At 40.7% G+C, this 20,235-nt stretch overlaps 2 protein-coding genes across 7 annotated transcripts in view; one reads left to right on the top strand and one right to left on the bottom strand.

The window, feature by feature from the left end:
- mettl4 (methyltransferase 4, N6-adenosine) overlaps positions 1-9,846 on the bottom strand; it is a 40,174-nt gene extending 30,328 nt beyond the window's left edge. Inside the window, exons 1-4 of one of the 3 annotated variants that reach the window (XM_061922198.1) lie at positions 9,562-9,846; positions 6,807-6,878; positions 4,623-4,989; positions 2,147-2,216 (exon numbers count right to left, since the gene is read on the bottom strand). In XM_061922198.1, the coding sequence (XP_061778182.1) occupies positions 2,147-2,216; positions 4,623-4,989; positions 6,807-6,878; positions 9,562-9,780 (728 nt within the window). In that variant the 5' untranslated portion in view covers positions 9,781-9,846. The remainder of the gene's footprint in view (positions 1-2,146; positions 2,217-4,622; positions 4,990-6,806; positions 6,879-9,561) is intronic. The other 2 variants (XM_061922197.1, XM_061922199.1) reach the window with 2 other exon arrangements.
- A 27-nt stretch (positions 9,847-9,873) lies between these two features.
- The window catches only part of smchd1 (structural maintenance of chromosomes flexible hinge domain containing 1), a 71,628-nt gene continuing 61,266 nt past the window's right edge, over positions 9,874-20,235 (top strand). The window contains exons 1-12 of one of the 4 annotated variants that reach the window (XM_061922195.1): positions 9,874-10,328; positions 13,070-13,145; positions 13,263-13,421; positions 13,495-13,577; positions 13,667-13,776; positions 13,854-13,968; positions 16,172-16,291; positions 16,372-16,538; positions 16,616-16,697; positions 16,773-16,983; positions 18,832-18,952; positions 19,086-19,266. In XM_061922195.1, coding sequence (XP_061778179.1) covers positions 10,179-10,328; positions 13,070-13,145; positions 13,263-13,421; positions 13,495-13,577; positions 13,667-13,776; positions 13,854-13,968; positions 16,172-16,291; positions 16,372-16,538; positions 16,616-16,697; positions 16,773-16,983; positions 18,832-18,952; positions 19,086-19,266 — 1,575 coding nt within the window. In that variant the 5' untranslated portion in view covers positions 9,874-10,178. Of the gene's footprint in view, positions 10,329-13,069; positions 13,146-13,262; positions 13,422-13,494; positions 13,578-13,666; positions 13,777-13,853; positions 13,969-16,171; positions 16,292-16,371; positions 16,539-16,615; positions 16,698-16,772; positions 16,984-18,831; positions 18,953-19,085; positions 19,267-20,235 lie in introns of those variants that run through there. The other 3 variants (XM_061922193.1, XM_061922194.1, XM_061922196.1) reach the window with 3 other exon arrangements.

The raw sequence follows: 20,235 nt of genomic DNA, 5'->3' as shown, positions 1-20,235 counted from the left end.
TATAGCATTTTCTATATGTTATAGTCATTTGAATGACTCTTACCATAATATGTTAGGTTAACATACCAGGCACCTTCTCAGTTGGTTATTTATGCCTCATACAACATACACTTATTCAGCCTGTTCACTATTCTTTACTTATTTTAAATTGCCTTTCAAATGTCTATTCTTGGTGTTGAATTTTATCAAATAAATTTCGACGTATATGTTTTTTTCCTTCTTTATTATGCATTTTCGGCCGGTGCGCCGTATACTCCGGACCGATTTATAATCCGAAAAATACGGTACACATTTTTTTCCGAACAAAAATCTCCCGATACTGATCAGAGGCTGAATAATCAGTGCATCTACAATTACCTGTTTACCATTTATATCAAATCAAATCAACTTTATTTATAAAGCACATTTAAAATTTACCGCAGGGGTAGCCAAAGTGCTGTACAATAGGCAGGTTAAAAGATAACACAAGAAAAAACGAGCAAACACAACACAAACTGAGCACGATAAAAAAATAAATCAATAAATAAATATGCTAAAAACAAAAAGGTTAAAAGATACACCGTTACGATAAAGCTTTTTAATAAACATGTTAAACCCTTATGTTATATTTGCTATTTTTACTTATGTTGCATTACTTACTAACGTATTTTTCGGACCCTAGGGCACACCGGGTTAAAAGGTGCACTGCCGATGAATGGTATATTTTTTATCTTTTTTTATATATTCGGTGCACCGGATTATAGGGCGCATTAATGGAGTCATATTATTTATTTCTTTTTTTCTAAATGTAAAACACTTCCTTGTGGTCTACATAACATGTAATGGTGGTTCTTCGGTCAAAATATTGCATAGATTGTTTTACAAATCATCTTCAAGCTGCTTTCTGACAGTCGCTTCCGGATGCGCCGTTTTGTGGGCGGTCTTATTTACGTGGCTCACCTTCAGCAGCGTCTTCTCCCCGTCATCTTTGTTGTAGCGGTGTAGCGTGCAAGGACGGGAGTGGAAGAAGTGTCAAAAGAAGAAGCTAACTGTTTTAATGACATTCAGACTTTACTTCAATCAATAATGGAGCAGCATCTCCTCATTCGGAAACAACAACAAGTTTCCCGTGAAAAAACGTCAAAGCAGAATTCTCTAATAACTAAAGTTTCTTGGGTGAATAATGTAAACTCACTACAACGGTGCTTTCATGGCGAGTTTACTGACAAGAAGATAGAGAAAAAGAAGAAGCTTATCAACCACGGTGTAGACATGGACTACAAAGGCGGACTCGCGCAATTTTTCAGGATTTACGCAGATCCCAATTACATATCAGCAGGTACCAGAAGGTAAGAAAAGATGTTTTTGCCTAATATTGCGAAACAAAATGCCAGATAATGTCTTACTTTATACACACACACCATAATAATACTCGTATGTTTAATGCGCCGACAATTCATCAAGCGGTTCGTCTTCATAGCTTACCAAAGTTGTACTAAAAACATTTTGATAGATTTTTGAGCGTTGTATATGTTGAATGTTCTATATTTTCAATGGAGCATTTAAAACGTGGGCGTTACCTTGAGACCCATCGTAGTGCAGGCTACACTTATCTCTTATGTTTGACTGCCATCTACTGGTCACACTTATCGTTACACCATGTACCAAATTAAATAGCTTTTAGGTTGGGTGAGCTCAACCAAACGTATTCCTTACATTAGGTGCACCGGGTTATAAGGCGCACTGTCAAGTTTTGAGGAAAAATAAGGATTTGAATTTAAAATACCAATGCCGAGTCAAACCAAAGACTATAAAAATGGGACTCATTACCTCCCTGTTTGTTTAAATCACCAAAAATGATTCCCGGGCGCGGCCACCGCTGCTGCTCACTGCTCCCCTCACCTCCCAGGGGGTGATCAAGGGTGATGGGTCAAATGCAGAGAATAATTTCGCCACACCTCGTCTGTGTGCGCCTTATAGTCCGGAAAAGACGGTAATATTATGCTCCCAATGTTATGTTTTTACCAACTTATTAATGTATTATTTATATGTTATTTCTACATACAGAAATGGATGAATGAGAACATTCATAGACATTGCTTGACACCAGTTATATCGCATTTTTTGTCAATAAGATCGTATATATGTGTTGCACATGCATAGTCACCTTCGACTCCTCTTTACAGACTTGTTTTCCCACGGTGGATCCATCACAATGACATCAAACTTGCGTCCATCTGTGTAGAAAACAAACTAATCAATTCAACAGCAATGATTTCTAGGGGGTGGCCCGATATAACTTTTTTCCTTTTTATGTAATGCCGACACTGGAGCCTTGGGTATCGTCCGATACCCAAGGCTCCGGTGTCGGTTTTTTACTGCTGGATACTAGGAAGAGGTTACGCAGCCACCGAAGCAGAACCTCCAGGTTCTGTAACTGATTCTTCCGTCAGTCCGTAAGACTCTTGAACGCATCATAACTATCCCCTCAATTCCCCCCAAAATGGATTAACCCGCTGGAATAAAAAGACAAAAAAACATACATCCATAAACGTGGATGCATATGCAAGGTGTAATGTATTTATCTGTACAGTAATCTATTTATTTATATCGGCACCTTATTGCTTTTTTTATCCTGCACTACCATGAGCTAATGCAACAAAATGTCGTCCTTATTTATATTGTAAAGTTAAAATTTGAATGACATTAAAAAGGAACTCTAAGTCTAGTCGAAGTCTATACGATATCAGCAACACTTAGTGGCCACAGTTCATTAGGTTTGGCTCATGACGCAGTACTTTTTAACACGCTTCTGCCTAGGAGACGTCGTAATTGCAAGTATTATTAATAGAGATGTCCGATAATGGCCTTATATAATGCCGATATCCGATATTCCGATATTGTCCAACTCCTAATTACCGATACCGATATATACAGTCGTGGAATTAACACATTATTGCATTAAACAATGTAACAAGGTTTTCCAAAATAAATCAACTCAAGGTATGAAAAAAAATGCCAACATGGCACTGCCATATTTATTATTGAAGTCACAAAGTGCATTATTTTATTTTTAACATGCCTCAAAACAGCAGGTTGGAATTTGGGACATGCTCTCCCTGAGAGAGCATGAGGAGGTTGAGGTGGGCGGGGTTGAGGTGGGGGTTAGGGGGTAGCGGGTGGTGTATATTGTAGCCTCCCGGAAGAGTTAGTGCTGCAAGGGGTTCTGGGTATTTGTTTGGTTGTGTTTATGTTGTGTTACGGTGCGGATGTTCTCCCGAAATGTGTTTGTCATTCTTGTTTGGTGTGGGTTAACAGTGTGGCGCATATTTGTAACGGTGTTAAAATTGTTTATACGGCCACCCTCAGTGTGACCTGTATGGCTGTTGACCAAGTATGCCTTGCATTCACTTGTGTATGTGTGTGAAAAGCCGTAGATATTATGTGACTGGGCCGGCAGGGAAAGACAGTGCCTTTAAGGTTTATTGGCGCTCTGTACCATTCCGTACAGCGGCGTTTTAAAAAGTCATACATTTTACTTTTTGAAACCGATACCGATAATTTCAGATATTACATTTTAAAGCATTTATCGGACGATAATATCGGCAGTGCGATATTATCGGACATCTCTAAATATTAATGCACCTATATTTATTTGATACTTGTTCATATTGAAAAATGTGCTATTCAGACTGCAATATTGTACAATGAAGGACACTTATTACGTATGTCTAGCTTGTGTGCTATTGTGTGCTTAGCTGTTGTGTAATTTCTCGCTCCTACCCTTTGGAAATGACTTGAGACAAATACAAGAAATGACCAACTATGTGTGTTTACTGGAGGACATTTATATGTTAACTGGATGTCCAGTTTTGCCAGTCAATATACAGTAATCTGATATAGGAATGTTACAATGCCAGCTCGGAACAGCCTCAGGCCCCGTCTTCATTAAGCCGAATGTTAGAATAATCTTGTATATATATTATCAAACAAACTTTAGTATGCTTAAAGTCTGTTGCTGTAGTTATTAGCTATTGTGCTCCAGTTAGAATTTTTATCCGTGCAAGGACGAAACTTCTTGTCTAAGCGGTGGCCTCCGCCGCAGATGATATCGTGGTTTGAGCCCAATAACAGCCAAGGACTTCAAGGACCTCAACGAAGATAAGACGACGGCATGCAGACAAAGCATTATTTTATGCTTGAAATAAGAAATTCTTACATTGAAAAAGTAGTTTTATACTTGTGAGTGTTGATGACAGCTTTGCAACAATCAATATTCTAGTTTTAAGCATGTTTTACTCAATATAAGTCATAAAATCTCAGCAACAAGCTGTAATATCTTACTGAGATCATTTAGGACCAAAACACTTAAAACAAGTAAAACACTAACATAAGATCTGCTTAGTGAGAAGAAGTATCTTATCGAAGGAAAATAAGCAAATATCAACCTTATTTGAGATATTTAATCTTACTTGGATTTCAGTTTTTGCAATGAAGGTTGCGTTGTGTCGGCGGACGGATTGGGAGGGGGTCTTAAACAATGGCATTGTGTGTGTGGACAGGGATAAGGTTAAGTGGGATATACCCTGTATAATCTTAATGTAAAGGCAAATATTTCTTTGTCATTTTCTTCACGCACTCACATCGCAGCAGTGGCTCCATTCGGGAGAAATCCGAGAGCAGGAAGGCGGTTCGTGGGGGTATTACGTATTCTTCTCCCATCAGCGTGACCACCGTGGCACAGTCTGACGTGTGCTCCGTTACCCTGGAGAACAAGTCCAGATGTGACGTGCAGCCCTGCTCATCAACAAGTAACTGGGCACAGTCTGTCTGGTCATCGTCATCGTCATCCACTCCGGGAAGATCTTTGGCCATGTCACAGAGACTGGCCAGGTTGCACTCGTGACCAGGAAGAGGGTCCTCTGTTGGGTTTGTCCCTCCTTGAAAGTATCCGAGACGTCTCGCAGATTCCACAAGGGACTTGGTTTCCTCCGAAATGACACATCTGACCTGCAGTATGACAGAAAACAAATATGCATTCTACTTTTTTGCCTCCACACAGTGGAATGCACTACAATAGTCCTTAAAATTTGAACTTCCCTACTAAATTTTAAAAATTGCCATAAAATCCTGGCTCAGCTCAACCTTTACCTGATCTGAACCAAAATTGATCCCCTGCAACTCTTCAAAGCATCAAACAGGTTTATATGTTGTTATAGTATATATATATCCATCCATCCCATCCATTTTCTACCGCTTATTCCCTTTCGGGGTCGCGGGGGGCGCTGGCGCCTATCTCAGCTACAATCGGGCGGAAGGCAGGGTACACCCTATATATATATATATATATATATATATATATATATATATATATATATATATATATATATATATATATATATATATATATATATATATATACGCACACACACATACATACAGTGGAGCAAGAAACTATTTAGTCAGCCACCGATTGTGCAAGTTCTCCCACTTAAAATGATGACAGAGGTCTGTAATTTTCATCATAGGTACACTTCAACTGTGAGAGACAGAATGTGAAAAAAAACAACAGGAATTCACATTGTAGGAATTTTAAAGAATTTATTTGTAAATTATGGTGGAAAATAAGTATTTGGTCAACCATTCAAAGCTCTCAGTGATGGAAGGAGGTTTTGGCTCAAATTCTCACGATACATGGCCCCATTCATTCTTTCTTTAACACGGATCAATCGTCCTGTCCCTTTAACAGAAAAACAGCCCCAAATTATAATGTTTCCACCCCCATGCTTCACAGTAGGTATGGTGTTGTTGGGATGCAACTCAGTATTTTTTTTCCTCCAAACACGACGAGTTGAGTTTATACCAAAATGGATACATGGATGATACGGCAGAGGATTGGGAAAATGTCATGTGGTCAGATGAAACCAAAATAGAACTTTTGGTATAAACTCAACTACTCGTTTTTGGAGGAAGAAGAATACTGAGTTGCATCCCGAGAACACCATACCTACTGTGAAGCATGGGGGTGGAAACATCATGCTTTGGGGCTGTTTTTCTGCTAAAGGGACAAGACGATTGATCCGTGTTAAGGAAAGAATGAATGGGGCCACGTATCGTCAGATTTTGAGCCAAAACCTCCTTCCATCAGTGAGAGCTTTGAATGGTTGACCAAATACTTATTTTCCACCATAATTTACAAATAAATTCTTTAAAATTCCTACAATGTGAATTCCTGGATTTTTTTTTCACATTCTGTCTCTCACAGTTAAAGTGTACCTATGATGAAAATTACAGACCTCTGTCATCATTTTAAGTGGGAGAACTTGCACAATTGGTGGCTGACTAAATACTTTTTTGCCACACTGTATATATATATTCCCATTCGATTTTGCACACTCCTGGAGTCAACCTGTGCATAGTCATGTTCTACTTCATAACTGAAGTGCTGATATCAACCAAACCTACCCCCGCCCACCACTCTCCACATCCCACCCCTGGATTGTAAATAATTTAATGTTTATACTCTGATGATTAACTTGTGTGATGACTGTATAACCCGGATAGTATATATTTGTTTATTTACGTGGAGCCCGACTTAAACAAGTTGGAAAACTTATTCGGGTGTTACCATTTAGTGATCAATTGTACGGAATATGTACTGTACTGGGCAATTTACTTATCAAAGTTTCAATCAATCAGTCAAAGACAACAGGAGCTTGCTGGCCCACCACTCTGAACCTCGCATGGTTAATGAGCCGGACGTGACGTCACGTGAATACAACCGGTTTTGTTAGACAGCAACAATCACAAGACTGATAAGCATTTACCTTTTCATGAAAAGCGTTTGAATCGATCTCTCCCTGATTGAGATGACTTTGCTTTCGTTTCCTTTTCCTTTTCTGAAAGAATAAACAGAGCATTATTCTTTTTGTAAACAAAGCTCTGACTGTTTTTATTGTTGCATTGCAGATGATTTAAAGGCCTACTGAAACCCACTACTACCCACCACGCAGTCTGATAGTTTATATATCAATGATGAAATATTAACAATACGGCCTTTTTAGTTTACTAAATTGCAATTTAAAATTTCCCAGGAGTTTTTTCTTGAAAATGTCGCGTAATGATGACGTGTACGCTTGACGTCACGGGCTGTTAAGAAATATGAGGGCTGCGCACACACACAGCTAAAAGTCATCTGCTTTAACCGCATAATTACACAGTATTTTGGAGATCTGTGTTGCTGAATATTTTGCAATTTGTTCGATTAATATTGGAAAAGTCAAAGTAGAAAGATGGAGTTGGGAAGCTTTAGCCTTTAGCCACACAAACACACGGTGATTCCTTGTTGAAAATTCACGGAGGTGAAACTTTACTATGGATCACAGCGAACATGGATCCCGACTGAATGTCAACCAGCAGGTTTCGGTGAGAAAATTGTGGTAAAAAGTCAGTTCTTACCAGAGAAAAGCTGAGCTTGTGCCGTCCATAGCTGCCGTCGACTTCCCTGAGACACTGCGCGTCAAGACACCCGTGGACACACCCCTCCGACTATCAGGTACTATTAAACTCACTAAAACACTAGCAACACAATAGAAAGATAAGGGATTTCCCAGAATTATCCTAGTAAATGTGTCTAAAAAGATCCGAATCCGTCCCAATGCAATCGCGTTTATTTATTTTTTTACTTGTTTTTTTTGTTTGTTTTTTATTCTAGTCAGTCGCTATTAGAGATGAGCGGAAAGGCAATTATATCATCCGCAACCGCATCACTAAAGTCGTTATCCACCCGCCACCCACCCGAAGCAACATTTCATCAAAGCCACAGCCACCCGCCCGTTGTTATATATCTAATATAGACGATGCAAGGCATTAGTGAGGTTAGAAAGTGTAACTCCCTCCAAATAGCACAGACACAATGGCTTTCTTGAACTAATTTATTTGAAGGCTTACTTTCCCTTCAAATTCACCGTGAAAACTGTAATGAATAAGGCACGTTACAAACGTAAAAATAATAACATGCACAGCATGTGGATCAGACATTTTTCCAAGTAAAATACCAACAAATGACAAATACCTCGTTGGCCACACCCGGAAGTAGCTTCCTTACATCCGTCGACAGACCAAACGAGACACTTCAAAATAAAAGTATCCCCACAGACTGTTTCAAAGAGTGCTGCTCGTTTTTTGTATGTGGGTAACAACATTTAACTATTTATAAATGGTTGATTTCTATAGGCTAGTAAGGTAAAGTGTTGTAGCTGACAATTTTGGGCTACCTTGCTTCTGCAGCCTTCATCAGAGGTGTCACGTGATGTTAGCGTGACGTTGTCTGTGATGTGTTATATGGATTGTACCATCAAGAGTTGTCAGGTACAACACTTTACCTACTAGCCTATATAAATTAACCATTTATAAATAAACGTCAGTAGGCTAAATTAACTTCTTCAACATAACATTTAACTATGTATAATGTAGCGGCTGGCTACGGGGTGTTAGCCAATGACTTTGGCTGGGGGGCGGGACTTCCGGAAGACATAGGGAAGTGACGTTATCGACAGGAAGTGAGAGTTCGATTTGTCCCGGGAAAAGCGTTAGAGACATGAGAGCTGTTGTGTGGTTGTATTACATCTTGTGCAATAAAGACAAGACAAACGAAGAAGTTTTATGAGCCTACATTTCTGGGATTATTACAATATATATTTCCGAATTGGTTCAACCGCCACCCGCCCGAATCTATTTGAAAATCTATTTTTTCGTCATGTCACCCGCCCGACCGACTCCGCGGTTGTGACCGCAAACCGCGCATCTCTAGTCGCTATTAATATCCTCAAACACAAATCTTTCATCCTCGCTCAAATTAATGGGGAAATTGTCGTTTTCTCGGTCCGAACAGCTGTTTTTGTTGGAGGCTCCCATTAAAAACAATGTGAAGATGTGAGGAGCCATCAACATGTGACGTCATCGTCTGCGACTTCCAGTAGAGGCAGGGCTTTTCTGTTAGCGACCAAAACTTGCGAACTTTATCGTCGATGTTCTCTACTAAATCCTTTCAGCAAAAATATGGCAATATCGCGAAATGATCAAGTATGACACAGAGAATGGACCTGCTATCCCCGTTTAAATAAGAAAATCTCATTTCAGTAGGCTTGTATGCTGCCAAATTATATTCATTCAACTAAATGGGTTAGTTCGTCTGCCTCACAATACGAAGGTCCTGCAGTCCTGGGTTCAATCCCAGGCTCGGGATCTTTCTGTGTGGAGTTTGCATGTTCTCCCCGTGACTGCGTGGGTTCCCTCTGGGTACTCCGGCTTCCTCCCACTTCCAAAGACATACACCTGTTGATAGGTTTATTGGCAACACTAAATTGGCCCTAGGGTGTGAATGTGAGTGTGAATGTTGTCTGTCTATCCATATTGGCCCTGCGATGAGTTTGCGACTTGTCCAGCGTGTACCCCGCCTTCCGCCCGATTGTAGCTGAGATAGGCGCCAGCGCCCCCCGCCACCCCAAAAGGGAATAAGCGGTAGGAAATGGATGGATGGACAAATGAACATTTTATATTGTAAAAACGGTAAGTAGTTACCTTTGGCAGAATTTCTAGCTTGACGTTTTCTTCCAAAGCAGCAGTCTGTGGCTTCACACCACAATGCGGCTTTATAATGTGAAAACATCTCCTTTTGAAGCGTGCTTTCACTTTTGACCAGTTATCACCTTCCCTCGTCAAACACTTTTCGTAGCCTTGGTCGATGAGCGAGCAGGCGTCTAAACACCACCCACGCCCACCCTTCGCCACCACCGACATCTCTAATGTTGTTAAGTTTCGTTTTGTCAAAACCGGAAGTACATGTGTGGGACAGCATTGCCAGCTTCCGCTACTGAGTAGTGACGGTAAACTCGATTCACTTTTCTGACTCGAGTTCGTATGAGTATTATTAGTATTTGATTATTATTTGAATAACCATTGGCATGAATCGTAACTTATTACCCAAACTCGTTTTTAGCTTCCTGTAGCAGGGGTGAATAAGTGGAAAAACGAAGACCAATACAAGCGAGTCTAGCACTCGAGTCAGTAAAAAGAGTCATTCGTTTTTAACGGCTCTTTCCAGCCTCTCTCATCTCTCCGACGCAGTTTGGAAGTTCCTCACTCCCTCATGTTGTTTTCCCAAAAAGTAGTTCAGTGATGTCAACTAGGACTAGAACATGTCCATCTCTCGCCAAAAATGTCTACCGGAGGAAAAGCGGGTCCAAAAAAGGATTCGCGTCTACGACTGTCGCCTAGGAGGGAATCAGGGAGCGGATACGGTGATTGACAGCATAGACTTCCAACACTTTCTACTGACGCTCAGGAGTGTAAGTTGTTTTTTTTTTGTTGACGTTTTTGTTTTAACTTTGGAGATTGTATGTGAGGAGTGGGTCATATTGACAATTTTATTTTGGAGAATATTTATTTTTTTATATCAATAGAAGTCAAAAAGACAACGCTGGTTATAAGATGTGGTGGGTTGTGATTATGATTAAGAACAGGTGAGCATCTCGTTTGCAAACCAGAATCAGGTGAGGAGATCAGATTTGAACTGAGTGGGTGACATTGTTGTCACCACGAAAGATGAGGTCACCTACCTACAAACCCCGTTTCCATATGAGTTGGGAAATTGTATAACGGAAGACAATGATTTGCCAATAATTATCAACCCATATTCAATTGAATGCACTACAAAGACAAGATATTTGATGATCAAACTCATAAACTTTTTTTTTTTGCAAATAATAATTAGGGACCGAATGCCCCTTTGGGACAGAGCACCCTATTGTATTTCTAAGGTTTTATTATTATTAACTTAGAGTTTCATCGCTGCAACACGTGGCAAAGTAGTTGGGAAAGGGCATGTTCACCACTGTGTTACATCACCTTTTCTTTTAACAACACTCTATAAAGGTTGGGCAACTGAGGAAACTAATTGTTGAAGCTTTGAAAGTGGAATTCTTTCCCATTCTAGGTTTATGTAGAGCTTCAGTCGTTCAACAGTCCGGGGTCTCCGCTGTCGTATTTTACGCTTTATAATGCGCCACACATTTTTGATGGGAGACAGGTCTGGACCGCAGGCGGGCCAGGAAAGTACCCGAACTCTTTTTTTACGTGCTGGATGTGGCTTGGCATTGTCTTGCTGAAATAAGCAGGGGCGTCCATGAAAAAGACAGCGCTTGGATGGCAGCATATGTTGTTCCAAAACCTGTATGTACCTTTCAGCAATAATGGTGCCTTCACAGATGTGTAAGTTACCCATGCCTTGGGCACTAATGCACCCCCAGACCATCACATATGCTGGCTTTTGAACTTTGCGTCGATTACAGTCTGGATGGTTCGCTTCCCCTTTGGTCCGGATGACACGATGTCGAATATTTCCAAAAACAATTTGAAATGTGGACTCGTCAGACCACCGAATACTTATCCAATTTGCATCAGTCCATCTTAGACGATCTTCGCTTTGCATAGTAGAGCTTTAACTCGCACTTACATATGTAGCGACAAACTTTATTTAGTGACAGTGGTTTTCTGAAGTGTTCCTGAGTTTTCCTTGCCCTTATGTGGGCCTACCGAGGATGTCGTAGTGGTTTGTGTTGTGTTTTGTGCAGCCCTTTGAGACACTAGTGATTTAGGGCTATATAAGTAAACATTGATTGATTGATTGATTGATTGATTGATATGGTGATATCCTTTAGAGATTGATGTGGGTTTTTGATACAGTGCCGTCTGAGGGGTCGAAGGTCACGGTCATTCAATGTTGGTTTCCGGCCATACCGCTTATGTGGAGTGATTTTTCCAGATTCTCTAAAACCTTTTGATGATATTATGGACCGTAGATGTTGAAATCCCTAAATTTCTTGCAATTGCACTTTGAGAAACGTTGTTAAACTGTTTGACTATTTGCTCACACAGTTGTGGACAAAAGGGGTGTACCTCGCCCCATCCTTTCTTGTGAAAGACTGAGCATTTTTTGGGAAGTTGTTTTTGTACCCAATCATGGCACCCACCTGTTCCCAATTAGCCTGCACACCTGTGGAATGTTCCAAATAAGTGTTTAAGGAGCAATCCTCAGCTTTATCAGTATTTATTGCCACCTTGCCCAACTTCTTTGTCACGTGTTGCTGGCATCAAATTCTAAAGTTAATGATTATTTGCAAAAAAAATTGAGTTTTTTGTAGCATATTCAACTGAATATGGGTTGAAAATGATTTGCAAATCATTGTATTCCATTTATATTTACATCTTACACAATTTCCCAACTCATATGGAAACAGGGTTTGTAAGTTCCATTCTAGAAGCTAATCTTTCCTGTGATGAAATGGCAATCAGTTTAATCCGAAAGGTCAACCAACGAACAGGATTTCTCTTCAGAATCTCCTCTGTGGTCAACAAAAGCACCTTGAAGATTCTAGCGGGAACTCTCGTTCAACCCTTTTTCGATTACGCTTGCACCTCCTGGTACCCTAGCACCTCCAAAACTCTCAAAACTGGACTCCAAACATTCCAGAACAAGTTAATCAGGTTACTTCTAGACCTCCACCCCAGATCACACCTCACCCCTACCCACTTCTCCAAATGGGCTGGCTCAGGGTGAAAGACAGAGTAAAACAACTTGCACTGAGCCTAGTCAATAAAATCCGCTACACCTCCCTTATACCAAAGTACTTATCAAACTACTTCCAGAACGTAAATGACCGCCATAACCACAACACCAGGGGGAGCTCCACAAACCACGTTATATCCCAGATTCCGATCCAACAAAGGTCTTAACTCATTCTCCTTCTATGCCACATCAATATGCAATGCACTCCCAACAGGTGTAAAAGAAAGTGCATCTCTACCCTCCTTCAAAACCACACGAAAACATGGCATTCTCTCGATGAGTTTTAAGTGGTAGACACCTGAAAGGGTTTTCTCTTCACATGTGTCATAATTTGGATGCTTTCAGTGACAATCTACAATGTAAATAGTCATGAAAATAAAGAAAACACATTGAAATGAGAAGGTGTGTCCAAACTTCTGATATGTACTGTATTTTTTATCTATCCGTTTTTTTTTTTTCCAGATATTTGCAATCCCTGCTGCCACTCCATGCCTGCTGACAGACACTGACCGAGTAGATCTGACTTCTGACAAATTTGGTGAGAGAAACATACTTGTTGGATTTGCTGCACTGACTGAGCTTTACACAGTTGTTTCTCTGAGGTTGCTCTGGTGCGGTGGATGGTAGTTAAGCGTGGTTGACGTTTTCTTTTAAGAGCAACTCCATGACGGCGGCACTTTGCTCCTGTTGGATCACGCCGGCCAAGAGCTCCCGTTGGCAACAGAAGAGCGTATTACCTTTCAGCCTCATTACAATACAGTGACCAAGAGTGGTGTGTACGAGTACTACGACAGTGCCGGCCAGAAGTCCTTACGTAGGTGCTCTTACGATTAAGACATTCAGCTGTTCTTCCGAACACACTCAATCTCCAAATGTTTGTCTTCCAGCCTACGCACTGGCAGAGTTGCTGGACAACTCCATCTCGGCCACAGCTAAAAACACAGATGTCCGGGTGATTGAGATAAGAATAGTATGTCGTCTTTTTTTTTTTTGTTCACTGCCAAATATACGTTGCTCTTGGAATAAATTGTCTATCCCTCTATCCACCACGTTTTCCAGCTGTTGGATGAAACTCTCGGGAAGCCTGCAGTTGTTGTCATCGACAACGGCTGCGGAATGACGGCCAAGCAGCTCAATAACTGGGCTGTCTTCAGGCTCTCCAAATTTAGGTAAATGCTGTAAAACACATTTTGAAAGTCTCAAGTAAGCCATGAATATGTGGTCTTTTTGCCCGTCTTCACAACAGTAAGCCTGAGGGCTATGTTCCACCTGAGCACACCCCTCTTAGTCTCAACAGTGACATATCCTACTTTGGAGTTGGAGGAAAACAAGCCGTTTTTTTCATTGGACATTCCGTCAGGGTAATGCAAAACGATCAAGTCTAAACCTCCTGAGACCTCGCAATGCATTATTTTACTCTGTAAATGAGGAAAGGTGTTTGACTTTGGTTAAACATACAAACCCCATTTCCATATGAATGGGAAAATTGTGTTAGATATAAATATAAACAGAATACAATGATTTGCAAATCCTTTTCAACCTATATTCAATTGAATGCACTACAAAGACAACATGTTTGATGTTTAAACTCATAAACTTTACTTTTTTTTTGCCAATAATAATTAACTTAGAATTTCATGGCTGCAACACGTGCCAAAGTAGTTGGGAAAGGGCATGTTCAGCACTGTGTTACATCACCTTTTCTTTTAACAACACTCAATAAACGTTTGGGAACTGAGGAAACTAATTGTTGAAGCTTTGAAAGTGGAATTCTTTCCCATTCTTGTTTTATGTAGAGCGTCAGTCGTTCAACAGTTCGGGGTCTCCGCTGTCGTATTTTACGCTTCATAATGCGCCACACATTTTCGGTGGGAGACAGGTCTGGACTGCAGGCGGGCCAGGAAAGTACCCACACTCTTTTTTTACGAAACCACACTGTTACGGTCACTCTGTCGTTCCAACGTTTCGAAAAAAAAAAAAAAAATTAAGTTTGCAGGGTAGCCTTGAGGAGGAAGTTTTATGACGCACTAAATTCCTAATAAGCACTCGCGGAGATACTTCCAGATTCAAACTGTTGATCATTTATTTTCACAAACAAAAAATATTCACCGTGGTTGACTTTCTATATAATACAAATAAACTTATTTAGTGGTAAACAAACAATATCAATCATCACTCCTTCAATATGACAGACAGACAAAGGCAGCGCCCAGCTGTGCTGTCTTCTTAATTATAGGAGAAGGAAGTGGCCCACCAGGAGGAGCGTGAGCAGCTGAAAACAATCAGTCAATAAATCATAATTCATTTAAAACATCCAATAAATAATCAACAACTTCATTGGCATTATTGAATTAGATTGTCAAAACAATTAATAAATAAATTATATAAATAGGCTCCAACATACACTGTTGTAACATGTGCTGAATGTGGCTTGGCATTGTCTTGCTGAAATAAGCAGGGGCGTCCATGAAAAAGACAGCGCTTAGATGGCAGCATATGTTGTTCCAAAACCTGTATGTACCTTTCAGCATTCATGGTGCCTTCCCAGATGTGTAAGTTACCCGGGTATGCCTTGGGCACTAATGCACCCCCATACCATCACAGATGCTGGCTTTTGAACTTTGCGTCGATAACAGTCTGGATGGTTCGCTTCCCCTTTGGTCCAGATGACACAATGTCGAATATTTCCAAAAACAATTTGAAATGTGGACTCGTCAGACCACAGAACACTTTTCCACTTTGCATCAGTCCATCTTAGATGATCTCGGGCCCAGAGAAGCCGGCGGCGTTTCTGGATGTTGTTGATGAATGGCTTTCGCTTTACATAGTAGAGCTTTAACTTGCACTTACAGATTGACCGACGAACTGTATTTAGTGACAGTGGTTTTCTGAAGTGTTCCTGAGCCCATGTGGTGATATCATTTAAAGATCGTTTTTTGATACAGTGTTGTCCGAGAGATCGAAGGTCACGGTCATTCAATGGTGGTTTTCAGCCATGCCGCTTACGTGGAGTGATTTTTTTCAGATTCTCTGAACCTTTTGATGATATTATGGACCGTAGATGTTGAAATCCCTAAATTTCTTGCAATTGCGCTTTGAGAAACATTTTTCTTAAACTGTTTGACTATTTGCTCACGCAGTTGTGGACAAAAAGGTGTACCTCGCCCCATCCTTTCTTGTGAAAGACTGAGCATTTTCTGGGAAGCTGTTTTTGTACCCAATCATTGCACCCACCTGTTCCCAATTAGCCTGCACACCTGTGGGATGTTCCAAATAAGTGTTTGATGAGCATTCCTCAACTTTGTCAGTATTTATTGCCACCTTTCCCAACTTCTTTGTCACGTGTTGCTGGCATCAAATTCTAAAGTTAATGATTATTTGCAAAAAAAAAAAAAAAAAAAAAAGTTTATCAGTTTGAACATCAAATATGTTGTCTTTGTAGCATATTCAACTGAATATGGGTTGAAAAGGATTGGCAAATCGTATTCCGTTTGTATTTACATCTAACACAATTTCCCAACTCATATGGAAACGGGGTTTGTATGTTGGGATTCGCTTGTGTAGATGATCAGCAAAGCAGTAGGATCTCCAGATGTTCATGAGCTTGTACTGTCCGAAGAGAAGTTTGTTCAAAAGGAGAAGAACCAAGAAGACATTTACAGTGAGGTTATAAGAAACCGGAAGGTAAATGCTACCATAAACCAAACAAACCACACTGGGTTGTGATGTGTTGAAACTTAAAATGGGTCTTTGTGCTTCTGCAGCCTGGCGACTCTTCCCACGTAATTCGAAACGAGGAGCGATTCCTTCATGGCATAATTGCTGAAGAGGCCCAGAAAGAAAGCTTCACAGCCGTGGTCATTACAGCTGTCCGTCCACAACATGTTGCTGCCTTGAAAGACAACTTTTTAGGATGGACAAGGCAGCTCGCGTGAGTTCAGTGTCCCAAACTGTCCTACGTTCTTTCAACGTCAATTAAATAAAAATTGTGTTCTGACAATATCTCAGTCACACCTATCACTACTACATCCACGGAGATGGCACAAACCGCATGAAAGGTTCAGATCATTCCCCTGAAATTGATATACAGGTGAGACGCCTGTGCCTGAGACAACATTTTTGTTGTCGTTGTTGGGGTCGACTAATGCTCACATATTGCTTATAGATCACTTTGCGGGAGAAGCCGCCAAGATGTCCTCGCGTGATGAACCTCAGGGAAGTCGACACTGACATGCAGGCGCTGTACGTAAAGGCTGCTGCCGACGAGTTTGTGTTTCAGGCGGAGGCGTCCAGCGCCTTGGTGGAAGGGATCATTCGCTATCATCCCTTCCTCTACGACAAGGAAACCTACCCAGAAGACCCCAACAGTGTGCAAGGTATTCACACTATATGATTACACAGTAACCGACTAAGTATAGTTAGCCCATCAACTATGTTTTTTTTTGACGGGATCAGTGTTTTTCAGCCTTTTCTGAGCCAAAGCACTTTTTTTTTTTCATTGAAAAAATCCAGAGGCATACCACCAGCAGAAAACATTAAAAAAATCAAACTCAGCAGCCGATATTGACAATAAAAAGTCGTTCTCGCAATTGTTGGATATGAATTCAAACCATAACCAAACATGCATCACTATAGCTCTTGTCTCGAAGTAGGTGTGCTGTCATGACTTGTCCCTTCACGCTGTGAAATATTTTGAGGTTTTTGGTGTTTTCCTGTGTGTAGTGTTTTAGTTCTTGTCTTACCCTCCTATTTTTAGTTGCTTTTCCTGTAGCAGTTTCATGTCTTCTTTGAACGCTATTCCCTGCATCTACTGTATTTTTCAGACTATAAGTCACAGTTTTTTTCATCGTTTGGCCGGGGGTGCGACTTATACTCAGGAGCGACTTATGTGTGAAATTATTAACACATTACCGTAAAGTAGCAAATAATATTATTTAGGTCATTCACGTAAGAGACTAGACGTATAAGATTTCATGGGATTTAGCGCTTAGGAGTGACAGATTGTTTGGTAAACGTATAGCATGTTTTATATGTTATAGTTATTAGAATGACTCTTACCATAATATGTTACATTAACATACCAGACACCTTCTCAGTTGGTTATTTATGCGTCATATAACGTACACTTATTCAGCCTGTTGTTCACTATTCTTTATTTATTTAAAATTGCCTTTGAAATGTCTATTCTTGGTGTTGGGTTTTATCAAATAAATTTCCCCCAAAAATGCGACTTATACTCCAGTGCGACTTATATGTGTGTTTTTTCCTTCTTTATTATGCATTTTCAGCAGGTGAGACTTATACTCTGAAAAATACGGGTATATATATATATATATATATATATATATATATATATATATATATATATACATACACACACACATATATAACACACACACACGGGCCCCCAGATATAGTTTGGGTAGATACAAGTGTGTTTCTACTGCATTCCCTTGACAGATATTCAATCTACTTTATATCATAGGCGTATCCAGATCTGAGGCCTATCCATCCATCCATCCATCATCTTCCGCTTATCCGAGGTCGGGTCGCGGGGGCAGCAGCCTAAGCAGGGAAGCCCAGACTTCCCTCTCCCCAGCCACTTCGTCTAGCTCTTCCCGGGGGATCCTGAGGCGTTCCCAGGCCAGCCGGGAGACATAGTCTTCCCAACGTGTCCTGGGTCTTCCCCGTGGCCTCCTACCAGCTGGACGTGCCCTAAACACCTCCCTAGGGAGGCGTTCGGGTGGCATCCTGACCAGATGCCCGAACCACCTCATCTGGCTCCTCTCGATGTGAAGGAGCAGTGGCTTTACTTTGAGTTCCTCCCGGATGGCAGAGCTTCTCACCCCATCTCTAAGGGAGAGCCCCGCCACACGGCGGAGGAAACTCATTTCGGCCGTTTGTACCCGTGATCTTATCCTTTCGGTCATGACCCAAAGCTCATGACCATAGGTGAGGATGGGAACGTAGATCGACCGGTAAATTGAGAGCTTTGCCTTCCGGCTCAGCTCCTTCTTCACCACAACGGATCGATACAACGTCCGCATTACTGAAGACGCCGCACCGATCCGGATCTGAGGCCTAATTCACATATATTTTTTCCCATGTAATTTTGTGTAATTGGTGTCAATGACTTGAAGCATGTGTTGTGTTGCCCTCAATTGCAACTGTTCACTTTCCCAAGATTACAAGCTTTCATGTGTTGCTTCTTTGCTAACCCTCAGCACCTGTTGACGATGAAGATGACAATATAGAGCCTGGATTGCTGACTCAAGCGAGAGGGAAGAGACCCATATTTGAATGTTTCTGGAATGGAAGGCTCATACCATACACCACAATATCAGAGTATGTATATTTAATTCAGCACGACATCTACTAGTATTTTGATTACAATTACAGTTTTATCCCAGCGACAATACTATGAAAGCCTCTTTGAAAAATAATCTTCTGACATATTTTTCTGGTAATGATACTCCAGGTTTGACTGGTGTGCTCTGCCCAAAGGCTCAAAGGTGCCAGCAGAGTGCTACAGTCGGTTTTCAGGCGTGCTCTTTGCCAATGACAAATTCCAGGTGACTACGAACAAGCTCACTTTCATAGACCTGGAGGTGAAACTAAAGAGCAAGGACATCATCTTCACCTGCGATGTGAATGGACAGGTGCTGCCACACTACAATGGCGCTAAAGTTGGCCGTTGGTGATGTAACAATAATTGCTGGAAGAATACAATTATCTGGTTACATTCTTTATATGTGGTGTAGATTAAATGTTGGCATTATACAGCATGATGAAGATTAAAGGCCACATAAATAGTGATGCCATACATTTCTATTGACAAATATAGGGCACAAACTGCAGGGTAAGGATACATCCCTTAAATCAGTGTTTCTTAACCATCATTTTTCTGCCGCCAAAAATTATTTGTTTCACAGCCATACTTGCCATCCCTCCCCATTTTCCCCGGAGACTCCCGAATTTCAGTACCCCTCTTGAAAATCTCCCGGGGCAACCACTCTCCCGATTTCCACCCGGACAACAATATTGGGGGCGTGCCTTAAAGGCATTGCCTTTAGAGTCCTCTACAACCTGAAAAGGAGACTATTATATATGTTGTTATCCATAGGTTTATCTACAACCCATAAAGTAGGCAGGCACGGAGCTATTTCTCAGCGTGTGTTTATTCCAGCCGTTAATACACTGACACACAATATCCGGATTCCTATCATGCATTGCTTTAAAACTACGGCAAGTAGTAATGTCCAAAAACATAACAGAGACGAAGCAGAAGAACAAAGAAGAGACATGGCGAAGACGAGTAAGAAGAAGAAGTACGCCCGCAAGTTCCAAAATGATTGGAAAAAATAATTTCAGTTCATCCAGGACAGCTTGAAGGGGAAGGCGTATGCTGGCTGCAAATTTTGTAGATCAGACTTCTCCATTGAACACAGTGGCCGGATGAATATACTCATTCATGTACAGATTATTTATATATATATATATATATATATATATATATATATATATATATATATATATATATATATATATATATATATATATATATATATAATATGGTTTTATATATGTATATCCATCCATCCATTTTTCTACCGCTTATTCTCTTCGGG

Source organism: Nerophis ophidion, linkage group LG15 (assembly GCF_033978795.1).
Source record: "Nerophis ophidion isolate RoL-2023_Sa linkage group LG15, RoL_Noph_v1.0, whole genome shotgun sequence".
Classification (NCBI taxonomy): Eukaryota; Metazoa; Chordata; class Actinopteri; order Syngnathiformes; family Syngnathidae; genus Nerophis; species Nerophis ophidion.
Note: the sequence above shows the minus strand (reverse complement) of the source record. Positions and strands in the feature narration are given on the sequence as shown.